The sequence below is a fragment of the Girardinichthys multiradiatus genome, chromosome 12 (genome assembly GCF_021462225.1).
Source record: "Girardinichthys multiradiatus isolate DD_20200921_A chromosome 12, DD_fGirMul_XY1, whole genome shotgun sequence".
In the NCBI taxonomy this organism is placed as follows: domain Eukaryota; kingdom Metazoa; phylum Chordata; class Actinopteri; order Cyprinodontiformes; family Goodeidae; genus Girardinichthys; species Girardinichthys multiradiatus.
Genome location: NC_061805.1, coordinates 51,728,079 through 51,742,512, shown reverse-complemented (window position 1 = coordinate 51,742,512; position 14,434 = coordinate 51,728,079). Strand labels below are relative to the sequence as shown.

At 43.3% G+C, this 14,434-nt stretch overlaps 1 protein-coding gene across 5 annotated transcripts; it reads right to left on the bottom strand.

Moving 5' to 3' along the window:
- Positions 1–115: 115 nt before the first annotated feature.
- Positions 116–12,887, bottom strand: card9 (caspase recruitment domain family, member 9). Of its 5 annotated transcripts, none has more exons than XM_047381116.1 (14): positions 12,750–12,886; positions 12,465–12,599; positions 12,259–12,328; positions 10,224–10,361; positions 10,028–10,146; positions 9,745–9,951; positions 9,584–9,667; positions 6,616–6,873; positions 5,967–6,092; positions 5,694–5,882; positions 5,570–5,627; positions 2,216–2,346; positions 1,900–1,958; positions 116–1,819 (listed from the first exon to the last, which is right to left on the bottom strand). In XM_047381116.1, the coding sequence occupies exons 2-14, from the start codon at positions 12,576–12,578 to the stop codon at positions 1,726–1,728; spliced, it is 1,647 nt and encodes a 548-aa protein (XP_047237072.1). In that variant the 5' UTR covers positions 12,579–12,599; positions 12,750–12,886; the 3' UTR covers positions 116–1,725. The 5 variants fall into 5 exon arrangements, 4 of the variants coding, with proteins under 4 accessions (XP_047237072.1, XP_047237075.1, XP_047237073.1 ...); XM_047381119.1 differs by having other exon boundaries at positions 6,616–6,834; XM_047381117.1 differs by having other exon boundaries at positions 12,465–12,587; positions 12,750–12,769.
- Between the last annotated feature and the right edge of the window lie 1,547 nt (positions 12,888–14,434).

Below are 14,434 nucleotides of genomic sequence, written 5' to 3'. Positions count from 1 at the left end.
CTGCAAACACCCTGGTATCAGATAATGATTAAAACCCCAGAGATAACCATGTGTGGGTCCTGAGGGTTCTGACCCATTGGCCGGTCCCAGATATGTAAATAAACAGATGCGGTTTTCTCAGAAAGAAAATATTTATTTATCTGAAATAAAGGAAACATTTTTCAAATAGAAAAAAAATCATTCAGAGCAGAAAACACAAGAAGCTTGTTTGGTGAACCACCTTCATAATCAAACTGAAGGCTCATCTCATCACATATAACAAACCACATCTGAGCTACAGTACCTTGAAAAAGTATTCAACCCCTTGGATCTTTTTGTCACATCCTGGAATTAAAATGGGTTGTTTGAGAGGCGTCACCATTTCAGTTACTGAACATCCCAACAGCAAACAGGACAAACTAACAGAAACATTCTGCCTGTATAACTGTTCACCCCCATAAAGTCAGAACCTTGTAGAACCACCTTGCAGCAGTTCCAGCTGCAGGTGGCTTTGGATCAGTCTCTAGGAGCTCTCCACATCTTCCCACTGGGATTCCTGCCCATCCTCAAGGCCGAGCTGCTCCGGCTCCTTCATTCTGGATGGTTTTCACTTGTGAACAGCAATCTTCAAGTCTAACCCCAGACTTTGACTAGGCCAGAATGCTTCAGGTCATTTTCCTGCTGGAAGGTGAACCTCTGTCTTGGTCTCAGATCACAGGCAAACTGACAGGTTTTGCTTCTGTCCCTGCTGATGGTGCCCCTCCGAACACACACACACACACACACACACACACATACACACACACACACACACACACAGCATGAGGCTGCCACCACCATGTTTCACTGCAGGGCTATGTTTCTGGGGGTTATGGGATGTGTTTTCCTTGGTGGCAGAAAATTAAATTTTAGTCTCATCTGACCAGAGCTCCATCTTTCATACATCTGGGGAGTTGCCCACGTGCCTTTTGGCAAACTCAGAACTTTTTATTAATAATAAGTAATGGCTTTTTTCTGGCCACTCTTCCATCAAGCTCAGCTCCGTGGAGCCTTATTGTGGTCCTAAGGATGGATACTCCAGTCTCTGCTGTGGAACTCTGCAGCTCCTCCAGGGTGACCTTAAGTCCCTGTGCTGCCTCTCTGATGAATGACCTCCTTGCCCGGTCTGTGAGTTCTGGTGGGAAGCTCTCTTTTGGCAGGGTTGTTGTGGTACCACGTGCTTTCCTTCTGAAGATGATGGATGTGATGGAGCTCCATGAGAACATCCAAGATGTGAATATTTTTATAACCCCACCCTGACTTATTCTTCTCAACAACTTTGTTCCTGATTTGCTTGGAGCTCCTTGGTCTTCATGGTGTGATGCCTCCTGCTTAGTGGTGCTGCAGCCTCCACACGGGTGGACTTCATTTCACTAATTATGTGACTTCTGAAGGTAACTGGTTGCAGCAGAATTTTAAGGACTTAGCATAACATAGCACAGGGGGTGGATACATATGCACATGACAATTTAGTTTTATTCATTTTCTTATTTATATTTTTCCACTTCACTAACATGGAGTATTTAGAGCCGATCCATTACATAAAATAGGATTTGAAAGCATTTACATTAGAGGTTGGAATGGAACAAAATAAGTAAAAAGCCAAGGGGGTGAATACTTTTGCAAGGCAATGTACCACAAATCAGTACCAGAGCAAGGAATGCTGGGAGGTTGACTACTGGAGCTCCAGTTCCCTTTAGCGGAACCTCAGTCTGATTCGGTGATTTCACTGCCAGTGCTGTCCTCCAGGTTACAGGTTGCGGACTCTCCACTGATAAACTTTGACCTCAGGGCTCGTTTCCTGTTGTCATGGAAACAAATAAAGCCTCAGAAGGGGGTGTTGCTGCAGTACGGTTTGTGAATTGAAAAGGTGATGCTCACCTGCGGTAGAAAAAGTGGGGACGACTTAAAGGGGAGAGAAATCCGTCAGTCTGCTCATCCTGCAGAGACAAGAGAAAGACAGCTAAGACTCCAACAATCACCTGAAACTTTGAGTTTAAATGCATTTAAACTCCATTTACAGACTGGGAGTAACATTAAAATTCTGTCAGAACATCTATCAACCTAAACATTGTTTTTCTTGGTCTTCTGTGGGTCACATAAGTGTCTATTTCTACCAACACTTGGTCCAATCTCCAACCCAACAAAAGTTTCAGTTACTTCTAAATATATGTGTGGCGCTGGTGTGGAACATTACCCATGATGCAGCATTGCTAGGGCTATGCTCCGACTCTCTAGGGCCTCCTACAGGAGAACTGTGCTCCTGCAGCTGAGCTGCCACCTCTTCATTCTCCCCTGACATCCCGCTGCGAACCTCCTCACTGCTGCCTGAACGACACCAAAACAGGACACACAATCATGTAAAGCAGCTGCTTATATCAAGTCAAGTTTATTTATTTAGCGTTTTTCAGCAACAAGGCATCAAGGCGCTGAACATGAGGAAAAACATGACAATGATACAAAAAATCAAACAACAGAGGTAATTTTAATATAAAGAGAATAGAATGATGGATAAGAAAATGAAAGGAAAATTGGACTGAAAACTTAACTAATAATGTTTAGATGGCCTAGTCAAAGGCCGCTCTAAACAAATATGTTTTTAATCTTGATTTAAAGCAACTTAGGGTTTCGGCGCTTTTACAGTTTTCTGGGAGTTTATTCCAGATTAGTGGAGCATAAGAACTAAAAGCTGCTTCTCCATGATTGGTTCTGGTTCTGGTTCTGGAGAGTAGATTTGAGCCAGATGACCTGAGAGGTCTGGGTGGTTGATCCACTGACAACAAGTCTGTAATGTATTTTGATGCTAAGCCATTCAGTGATTTATAGACTAACAGAAGTATTTTAAAGTCTATTCTCTGAGCTACAGGGAGCCAGTGTAGGGACTTTAGAACCGGGCCGATGTTCTCCACTTTCTTAGTTCTAGTGAGGACGCGGGCAGCAGCGTTCTGGATCAACTGCATCTGTCTGATCCACTTTTTAGGCAGACCTGTGAAGACACCGTTGCAGTAATCAATTCTACTAAAGATGAACGCATGAATTAGTTTTTCAAGGTCCTGCTGAGACATTAGTCCTTTAATCCTGGAGATGTTCTTTAGGTGATAGAAGGTCGACCTTGTTACTGTCTTTATGTTCCTCTGAAGGTTCAGGTCTGAGTCCATCACTACACCCAGGTTTCTAGACTGACTGGTGGTTTCTAGCTGTATTAATTTAAGCTGTGTGCTAACTTTTAAACACTCATCCTCATCCTCATCTTTTGGTCCAAAGATTATTACTTCAGTTTTGTTTTGATTCAGCTGAAGAAGATTCTGGCCCATCCATGCATTGATTTCTTCTAAGCATTTACCCAGCGCTTGAATGGGTTCATGGTCACCTGGTGACATCGTAACGTATAACTGTGTGTCGTCTGCATAGTTATGATAACTTACGTTGTTGTTTATTAAAATCTGAGTTAGGGGAGCATGTAGATATTGAATAGGAGGGGCCCTAAGATGGACCCTTGGGGAACGCCACATGTGATTTTTGTGGTCTCTGATTTAAAGTTACCTACTGACACAAAGAAGTCCCTGTCCTTCAAGTAGGATTTAAACCAGTTGAGTGCTGTACCAGAAAGGCCGACCCAGTTTTCCAGGCGCTCTAATAAAATGGAGTGATCAACAGTGTCGAATGCTGCACTAAGGTCCAATAATACCAGCACCGTGGTTCTTCCACAGTCTGCATTTATACGGATGTCATTGAACACCTTGACAAGAGCAGTCTCTGTACTGTGGTGAGCAGGAAGCCTGACTGGAAGACATCGAAGCGGTTGGTCGTTGTTAGGAAGTTGTTTAACTGCTGAAACACAGATTTGTCAATAATTTTACTGATGAAGGGGAGGTTTGATATAGGCCTGTAGTTCTGTAGTAGCAGCTTGTCCAAGTTGCTCTTTTTCAATAGAGGTTTGATAATTGCTGTTTTCAGGGCCTGGAGGAAAACACCTGACAAAAGGGACGTGTTTATTATTTGTGTTAAATCAGATGTTATTACAGGCAAAACTTTCTGAAGGAAAGCTGTGGGTAAAACATCGAGACAGCAGGAAGAAGAGCTTAGTTGCTGTACGATTTCTTCTAAGTTTTTGTAGTTTATTTGGTGAAATTGGGAAACCTTGTCAAAATCAGTTCTAGTTGGAGACAACATTGGTACTGGAGTTGATGTGGATGTTCTGATTGCCTCTCTGATCTTTTGGGTTTTTTTCAGTGAAGAAGTTAACAAATTTATTGCAGGCCCTGGTAGAGTGGAGTTCAGATGCTACAGTTACAGGAGGGTTTATTAACCTGTCAACCGTGGCAAATAATGTACCAGCATTGTTAATGTTTTTACTGATGATCTCAGAAAAGAAAGATTCTCTTGCATTTTTCAGTTGTAGGTTATATCTGTATAATCTCTCTTTATAGATAATGTAGTGAACCTGGAGTCCAGTCTTTCTCCACCTGCGTTCAGCTTTTCAACACTCCTTTCTTTCACTTCTGACTGGTGGAGTACTTCTCCATGAAGACATTTTCTTCCCAGAAACGACTTTCACTTTAATTGGAGCAATTGAATCAATGATGTCTGAGATTTTAGAATGACAGTTATCTACCAGCTCATCTACAGTGTTACAGGGCAAAGTGGAGGTACAAGAGTAAATCTGGTTAAAGGTTTCAGCAGCACCGTCCTTAAAGATGCATTTTCTTATAAAGAATGGAAGCAAGCAGGGAGCTTAGGAGAAAAGTGTCTGAGCAGGCAGAGAGGCGGAAGCAGAAAGCAGAAAGCTTATGACAGGTCACATGACAGCACTGGAGAACTGGAGAAAATTTAACCGTAGTTCTTCTTTAAATGGTAAGAGGACCTTCAAGAAGGAGTAAAAGCCTCCAGCAGACCTTATCAACAAAATGTAAGGTGTGCCATCATCATCAGAAGAAGTGATTAGTCCTGGTCCCCATCAGTTGACACTTCCAAGTGCTTAAGTAAAAGGCAGCCGGACTTCTCTGGTTTCTTGAAGATGTTTCACTTCTCATCCAAAAAGCTTCTTCAGTCAAGGACTGAAGTGTCCTGGATGGCTGAGAATGGAAACCAGCGAATCTCCAAACACGTCAGTTTTGTATAAATTTGCCACATGTTGCTGCTCTGAGATACCCTAGGTCAGCATTTCTTGCAGATGCTCATCTCAGCTGCCTGGACTTTTAGTTTGCTGCCACTGCAAGTAGGACATCATGTGTGGAGATCCTTGAAGAGGCCCAGTTAGCTCCTTACCCAACAGGTCAGCTTTCTACACCTGGCATCATCATGTTGAAATGTGGCGACAAGCAGCAAATGGGTTTCAGGAATGTGTCCCCATCGCTGCATCAGATCAGTCTTCATATGCAGCCTTTAAAGATCGCACAACCTGAGACTTTAACTAAAATATGTCCTCACTGTTGGCACAACACTGCCCCCAGTGGCAAGCTGTATATTCTAAACACCTAAACTTCAGCCATTTCTAACTTTATGTCCCATCACGCAAATACACACATTGATTGAATGTTTTGTTGCTGACCTTTAGTTGTCCTCTCATTGGGCTCCTCCTCTTCCTCGCTGCTCACATTCCTCTCAAACTATTGAAGAAAATTTCTCATTACATCATCATTACTAGAATCATCTCTGCGTTTCTTCTCCCTCACCTGTTGAGAATTGAAGGTCATCTTGCGGAGGCGTGTCCTCAGCTGGAGCTCCTCTCCTTGTGACCTCAGGAGGAGGAGCTCCAGCTTGTCCGACTTCTCGGTGAGCTGCCTGACATGCTTCCTGAACTGGTCCTTCTCCTGAAGGTGCAGTCGGACCTCCTCCTGCTGCTGCGCCTGTGACAACAGAGCCTGAAACACCAACCCCAGTTCCCAGTTAGAGACATCCTCGTCCTCCTGTTCCCTCTCCTCCTTCTTTCTGCTGCTCCTCCTCACCTTGTCCCTCTCTCTGATCACCTCCTCCAGCTGCCGCACCATTTGTTTGTTTTGCTGGCGGTACATCTTGGCGTCTCCTTTCAGCTGAGCGGAGCGCAGTGTCAGCTCCTCCTTCTCCTCCACGCTCTGAAAACAAACAAACCGACTCTTCTGTCTGTGCTCTGAATGCATCACAGCTGAAAAAATTAAACTTGCATGTGTCCCTGAATGCACCATGCACAAAACAATGAAAAACCTTGAGTGCATCACCACTAAACAGTTTAAAATTACACCTGGAAATGAACGCACCAAAAAATCTTGAAAGCATCCGAGGATGCTTCCTCTGAATGCATCTTGCTTAAAAGGTTTTACAACTAAAGGTGCCCCTGCACAGATTTAGTGTGAAGGGGATTAAAATTCCACTTTTCACTAAATGGAAGCTGCATCACAACTGAAAGCTTTTAAAGTAACCGTGCAACAAAATGCATCAAAAGTGAAACTTCCTGAAACAGTACATGTCCCCGAACACAACACTCACATCATTGTTAATCAACACCTATACTGCAGGTATTTAACAGAAATAGACCAGTGTGGCAAGGTGAATCTAACCCCTGTGAGCTCTGTGAACATCTTCCCATGTTGACCTCCTCCTCCTCCTGCTTCTCTTCACCTTGGCTCTCTGCTCCTCAGCTTTGTGGAGTTCCCTTCTCAGTCTGAACACTGTTGTGAGGAGGTTCATCTGTGGAGAAGTTCGACAGATGTGCCGCAGCTGGCCCTCCTTCAGGTTTTCCTCCCTCTTTTCTGCCTTTTTGTCCTCCTGCACCTCCTCCTGCTTCTCCTGTGTCGGTCTCTCCTTCTGCTCCTCCTTTGACTCCTCCTGGATGTTGGACTGAAGGAAGGCGTCGGAGGGCATAGTCAGGTTTCTGCTCTGAAAGATGTGCTCACATGTTAATCTGAGCTGCAGGTTTTGACTGTAAATTAACAGGAAACATCAGTTATTTTCTTTAGGAAACAGAAAAAACTGTTAAATGGGAGAAATGAATTAAATCCGTTCAGCAATGAAAGAAGTTTATTCAGAGTTTTTCTTTTTATCTAAGGTTGACAGGTTGTATAATATAAAAAAACGATTAAAACGTTCTATCTAACAAATGTAAATGCTGGTGTTTTGTTACAGAACAAACAGCACCTGTCAGATGTGTGCTCCTTGGTGTGTGTGTGCTGTGTTTTATCCCTCTGCTCAGGTTGTGACTGGCAGGTGCTGCTGCACAGGTGTTCCTCATCTGAGTGCAATCAGCTGGGCTTCATAAGGAGCTGGAACCTGGAAGGAGGCATCAGTTTGTTGTCTCAACCAGCATGATCTGATTCTGTGGAGACAGTTCTGGTTTCCTGAGTTCCTGTTTCTTCGTGTCATGCTCAGATGAGCATCTAAACTCAAGCCCCGTCAATCCAGCCACGAGTCTCCATTCCACTCCAACCTCCAGCCCAGCTGCTCAAGAGCCTCTTCGTGGGAACACCTGACTCTCGCTCACCTGCCTGACCACCCTCCAACACTGCCACCTGAACACAGCGGAGCTACCCAAGAGACACACAGTGGGAACTAAAGAATTTCACCAGTCCGTTACTCGCTCTCTGCCAACCTCAGCCACCGTGGAAAAGTTTCCAGCCTCTTTATCCGTCAATCAGCCTCAGAACCTCTCTGCTCTATTCGCCAATTCCTCCCTGGAGCCTCAGTAACCTCTCTCCTCTCCTTCCTCACTGGCTATCCAGATCCCTCCAGCCGATCCAGTCTGGGTTCTGATCCATTTCAACCTGTGTTTTCTAAATAAACTGTTAACATGCTGTTTTTGTTCTTGTTGTTGTGTCACTTCCAGAGTCCCAGAAATTACAATATGACAGCATCATGAAGACCAAGGAACCCAGCAGACAGGTCGGGGAGAAAGTTGTGGAGAATTTTAAAGCAGAACATCTCAGAGCTCTGATCAATCCATCATCTGAGCATGGAGAGAGGATGGACCATCTACAGACCTACCAAGAAAATGGACATCCACCTAGGACGGCATTAATCAGAGGAACAACCAAGAGGCCCATGGTAACTCTGGAGGAGCTGTAGAGATCCACAGCTCGGATCTGGTGGGAGAATCTGTTCACAGAGAAATTATAAGTCCTGCACTCCACAAACCTAAAAAAGTCCAGAAGAAGTCCTGATTGCAGTTTACCACGAGCCATTTAGGAGACACAGCAAACATGTAGAAGTTGATCTGCTTAAGTCAGATCAAAATTGCACATTTTCTTTTGTGTTGAAAATCTGACCCTACACATCACCCTGAACACATCAAACATATTGTGAAACATGGTGGTGGCAGCATCATGTCTTTCCTTCTGGGAAGCTAGATGGAGCTAAATCCAGGACAATCCTGGAAGTAAACCTGTTAGAGGCTGCAAAAGACTTGTGACCAGAACCCTAAACATACAACCAGAGACACAATGATTGCATGACTAAAGTCCAGAGAAAGACCCAGAATAATCTGCCATCAAAGGCCTTCAAGGAGGTTCAGTTTATTGCTCTGAATCTGAGCAAGTAAAGATTTCCCAGAATTCTCCACAACATTTCATTCATAAAATGTGTGCTATAGAGGAGGAACTGAGAAGGTAGAAGTCTTCTGATGGATGCAAACAACTGAGGCGAGGTTGTTCAATCTACATCACTCTTTCTAAAGCTCCAATGTAGATTTTCATGAGGAAGGTAACTTCATGATGAAGGCTACGTCCAGACCAGTTAAAGAGGCAGCTTCAGTGTGGACATGTGAGCATATTATTGACTCCTTCCTTCACATTAACCATAAAAACATAACTGCAAAAGCCTGTATCTAAAATAAACAGGAAGTGAGCTGTTCTTGGCGTTATCACCTAACCACGACTCTTCCTTGTTGGACATTTATTTGTGTAAGCAGTTACGCCTCTGGAAAATATAACGTCGACATTCGCTCTGAGGAAGAGCAGAAGCCTGGGTGAGTGAGTCAGTGAATGAGTCAGCAGGAGATTCAGTGAGTCATTGAGTCAGTGTAACAGTACAGAAAGATAATCTTGAACCGACAAGAGAAAATGTTTTGCCTTCCAGTGACTGATTTAATGATTTTCAGCAGCTTCCAAGGAGCATCCAACCAGAGTTCATGTCTCCTATATGGAAAGAACTCAAGAACCTTCTCTTTCTGTGCTCTTGTCCTCACCTCTGGACTAAGACGGGTCAGACGACTGTGGTCTCATTGGTTTTCCTAACTATTGAAATACTGCCTTCTGCCACCAGAAGCCATTCAGCATTCAAACATTTGAAACTCAGTCCCAAAGAGTTTGCTTTCAGAAGTCACGAGAACCAGATATTTAACACAGATGGTCCCAGAACAGCTGCCAGTTTACTCTGGCCATACCACTGGAAACCAATACAGCACATTATAGCTGCAGTTTGGAAGGGTGTACCCTACAGAGGGGATGTGGGACTTGCTCTGTTAGAGTTCTTGTTGCATGAAGAGTCATGTTTTAAGGTGAAACTGCAGTAAATTATGGCACTTTTGGCTTTCTATAATCCCTCTGAGGTCTGGCTCTGCAGTGAAGCAGCTAAGGTGCATTAGGTGCATCGGTACCTGCTGCAGTGGCCTCATCGTCCGCCGTCTCAGCAGTCGGGTCTCACTCTCAGCTCGCAGGACCGTGTGCTTCAGGCGCTCCACCTGCACACAGAGGTCAGAGGTCGGGTGGGGTTTTTTGTGGGTCTAGGTTAAGATCAGGGAGGCAGGGGTCAGCTGACCTCGATCTGCAGGTCCCTGTTAGCCAACAGGGCGTTGCTCTTCTCCTGGTTCAGAGTGTTGATGTCAGCCATCAGACTGTAGTTGTGGTCTCGTAGTTGCTTCAGTTCCTCATTCAGCTGCTCGCGCTCCTCCCGTAGCTTCTGCACGCGCTCAGTCAACTTCTTCAGCTCGCGGTCCTTCAGCTTCTGCTGGCGAGACCACGCCTCCTGAAGAGGGCACAGAAATCTTTTTGAATCATCTCCATCTTTGATTGTTCCTCAGTAAGCCAGTTGCCATGCCAACCTGTTCCTTAGCAACAGAGCATGCCTGCTGGCGTCTCCTTCTCTCATCCTGCAGCACCCTCTGCAGTCGGCTCAGCTCGGACATCAAGAACTGGGTCAAACCTGATTCTCCTGCGGTGTCTGAACAAACAGAACAGAGCTGTCAGTGATCAGACTGAATCACGCCCGATAAACCAGTATTTCACATTTAGGCCAACCGATGAGGATGCTGAAGGTCTTGTTGGGCTCCTTCCCTGTGATCCGGCTGTACAGCTGAGGATAATCCAGCTCCAGACTCTCCAGGAAGGCGGTGTAACCTTTCACACCCGTCCTCTGCAGCATGTCCAGAAGAGCTCCTGCAAAACCAACAAAAGGCGACCAGAACCATCAGGACGTTTTCCAACAGGATTAATGAAAACCTCATTCTGCTCACATCCCAAATGCAAGGATGAAGAAGAATCAAGAAATCTGTGGAGGCGATCAGCATGAATCTAAGGCAGATGTGTACTCATGCAGTGTGGATATTGTCTAGAGCTGCAGAGTGTGGGTGCCTACAGATGTAATCAGAAAATAACACCTCTGCCTCCTGGGTTTGATCTTCGTCCACAACTTTGATTCCTTCTGGGTCAGGAGATATCTCCCTACATTGGTTTTCACCACAACTGAGCTGGCAGCCGTATTTTATCGGGTCACTGCATTCTAGAGCTGGCAGCAAACACAGACCAAGTCACCTTGGTAGAACATGGGCCTCAGCTCACATCAACCAAGAAATCGCTGTGAATTATGTGTAAATCTGTCATAATCCATAGATCCAGACCTAAAAGTTTGCACTGTCCGAATATAATCTGTGGAACCAGTTATCAGAATGTTTCTGTTGAATATCAGATCCATTTCAAACAAGACGTTTTTAATTCATGACCTAATTTCACATAAAAATATTGATTTTATGTTTTTAACAGAACCTTTACTAAGCACACTGCTGCTCCTATTGAAGCTTCACCCCCATTCCTTAACAATGTAAAAATATTTCAGGGGCATCTCATTCAACATGAATTAACTCCTAGCATCTGTGAGATGTTTCTCTTCACTCTAGAAAAATCACCAAAACAATTTCTATGCATAAAACCTTAGTTTAAACACAATAAAGGGGGGTCAAAATCAGTCTGGTCATGTTTCTGTAATATCCTCTAAATGAGAAAAGTCCCATTTTCATCAGACTCTGTGGCGCAATGATGGCGTGTCTGACTCGTGAGATTTACGTGTTCCTGACGTGTTCTATCTAGCTGCACAATGCTACAGAAAATACTATAGAAATGGATCAAAACGGCTCCTGGATCTCTGTTTTAGTTCGTATTTTATACGAGAAGCAAAGGAAACATTAGAAACAGGTCAAAGTTCCAGGAGAGCAGCCACAGATCCTGCTGGTAAGCTAGGTTTGATGCCCAGAAGATGTAGAAGAAGTGAAAGTGAACCAGGAACCCGCCTCTGCTATGTGACCGGAGTTACATCAGAGTGGTAAATTATATTCAGTTTATTTATATAGCACCAATTTACAACACATGTCGTCTCAAGGTTCTTCACAACAGTCAGGTTCATACATTCCAATTAATCGTAACCATTGAACAGTTCAGTCAGATTCAGTTATTTATTCAAATTGGATAAAAAGTTTTTCTATCTAAGGAAACCCAGCAGATTGCATCCAGTCAGTGACTTGCAGCATTCACTCCTCCTGGATGAGCATGTAGAGACAGTGGACAGTCACTGGCGTTGATTTTGCAGCAATCCCTCATACTGAGCATGCATGTAGCGACAGTGGAGAGGAAAAACTCCCTTTTAACAGGAAGAAACCTCCAGCAGAACCAGAACCAGGCTCAGTGTGAGCGGCCATCTGCCACGACCGACTGGAGGTTTGAGAGAAATATTTCAACAACTTCCAGATTCATCACCTCATGCACAACGAGACACAAACATCAAACTGATCATCTGTCTGGTGAAAGATCTCATATTTATCCTGATGATGCTTGAATCTTGTCAAGTTACAGAAAGTTTTCAGACTCACATGTTGGTTTTAGAATCTGTAAATACTTCCCATCCCCCGAGAACTGATGGCTTAATTATTACACACCTGGATCCATCAGCCTGTTTTCAGCACCTTTGTTTTCTCTGGCCCAATTAAGTTTTGTTTAAACAACTTTGAAAAGTTCTGCATCAAGATCTAGGATCTTATTTTAATCTCAGACTGTGAGAACATACCAACTTTTCTCCTCCGGATGACCAGGGTGGGGTCATTAAAGAGCTGCTCCTCATCCTCAGCACTGATCACCTGTCAGCAACGACAGAAAAACATCCAGTCATCACCTGAGAGGAAGATGAAGAACCTAAAGTGGATTAGAAGGAGTGCAAGTACAGCTGAGGAGGAGCATAGAGCTTCAGGAGATCAGGAGGAGGAGAAGGAGTACCTGACACTGGCGGAGGTAAGGAGTGATTCTGGACGGGTCAATGGTTTTTATCAGCAGCATCCTGAAGTCATCCAGCTGCAGCCAGCAGAGGTCATCTTCACTCACTCCCTCCATCCTGCTGTCCTACTCAAAGTACTAACATTATACACAGAGTACACACATAGTACTAACATTATATAAACAGAGTACACACATAGTACTAACATTATATAAACAGAGTACACATATAGTACTAACATTATATAAACAGAGTATGCACAGTATGTACTCCACGTATGCAGTTACCTGCTGAGGTCCAACACGGATCTCCGTCTAAATGATGTTCTGGTTCTGACAGAGAAGGTGCTACTTCTTGTTTCTTTGTAAGGCTCCACCCTCTCTGACAGAGAGTAATGTGATTGGTTCAAACTCCCAGAATCCTCCAATCACATCACACAGAAGCTTGAGACCTTGAAGATACTGTAGAGATGCTGCTGCAACTTTCAGTCCCTACAAATATTCCTGTTAACTGTTTGGGAAACTTACGAGCAAATTAAAACTTATTTACTATGTTTTCATTATTTTGTTCCTTTATTTGAAGATATTACGAGTAAATAATAGGAAACAAACTACTCTGCTAAAAGAAACCACTTTGATTGTTTGCTTGTATGTTTTGTTCATCGGACAGGAAAACGGTTATTTTGATCAGAGTTTATTCGAACAGAAAGAGACCAATAGAGGAACAAGTGATGAATTAGAGAAGTTCTAGCAGGAAGCGCCAGCTGACAGTTTCAGGAAGTCATTTCACAGCTCATTCCTCAAAGTTATGACAGCAGAAAAAGATGAAATCATAAAAATCACCGTTTCTCTCTTGGTGAGAAACGGTGATTTTTATGATTTCATCTTTTTTTCCTGCCAGAAAAAACAAGAAAACCTGCACATATAGCCGGATTTCGGTCTCAAAAAACAAATAAAATTAAAGTGGTGAAGAAGGTCTGTGTGACTAAAGATGCTGCTCCAAACCTGTTTCTAGGAATTTGTCTCAATGTTAATTTCTGCAGTTCATTTTAAACCTTACTGAGATCGACTGGTTGGGCAAACTCGGTTCTGGATGGAGATCAGTAAAACAAAGAAATTCCTAACAGAAATGAACCATAAAATCAACCACTGACATTTCTGTCCACAGACTATACATCTTATTTAATAAAACATTTCTAATAAACTTCATGTTGCTCCAGATTTTAAACGGGATTGTTGGGACCCCAGCCATGGATGAACGACCTCTGAACTGTACATCAGTGCTCTCAAGTTTAATGAAAAGTTCAGACTGAGATTATATCTGCTGGTGTCGAAGGAACTACAGATTATAGACGTTTTGGCCGCAGTGGCCCCTCTTCCTCACCCTGTTCTCCCAACTGTTTCATCAAGAAAAATGTCTAATTTTACATCCTCCTTGCTACAAATAACCACAAACAGAAATAATGATAACTAGTTAATCTCATAAAGGACAGATTTAGCCAAATACATAAAAAAACTGACTCAAAATGCAGAAGCTTTTGAAATTAATGTGGCTTCAGTGCAACAAAACGTTTACTTATAGAAATGTACTTCTGTTTATTTTGCTGACATCTAAAGATCCTCTGAAATGTGAAGGATCTCTCTGATAGCTGTTACGTGAATGTGTGACCTAAGTGGAACTAAATGGAGACGGTTTCCAACAGAAATCCAGTGTTTTAATGCTGAAAATGTTTATTTCCTCAACAGAAAGACAGGAAAGATTTCTAAGTTTGCTTTGAGGTTTAAACCCTTTTCTTTTTAGTCTCAGGATGTTGATAAAAGCCGTCACGAAACGTAACCATCTGAGTTTCAGGGGACATTCATTTTTCAGGGTTCAAATTATAGTTTTAATATTCTGAAGTATCACAAAGTTAGTTCTGATCACTAAGATTTAATATCCAGTATGATCACATTTTTATATAACAAAGGACAAA

Coding starts and splice junctions, on each gene's coding strand:
- card9 (XM_047381116.1), bottom strand. CDS start 12,578: ATGGAGGGAGTGAGTGAAGATGACCTCTGCTGGCTGCAGCTGGATGAC. Junction 10,147..10,223: donor GACCTTCAGCATCCTCATCG/GTTGGCCTAAAT, acceptor CTGTTTGTTCAG/ACACCGCAGGAGAATCAGGT. Junction 6,093..6,615: donor CTGAGGAGCAGAGAGCCAAG/GTGAAGAGAAGC, acceptor GTTTGTTTTCAG/AGCGTGGAGGAGAAGGAGGA.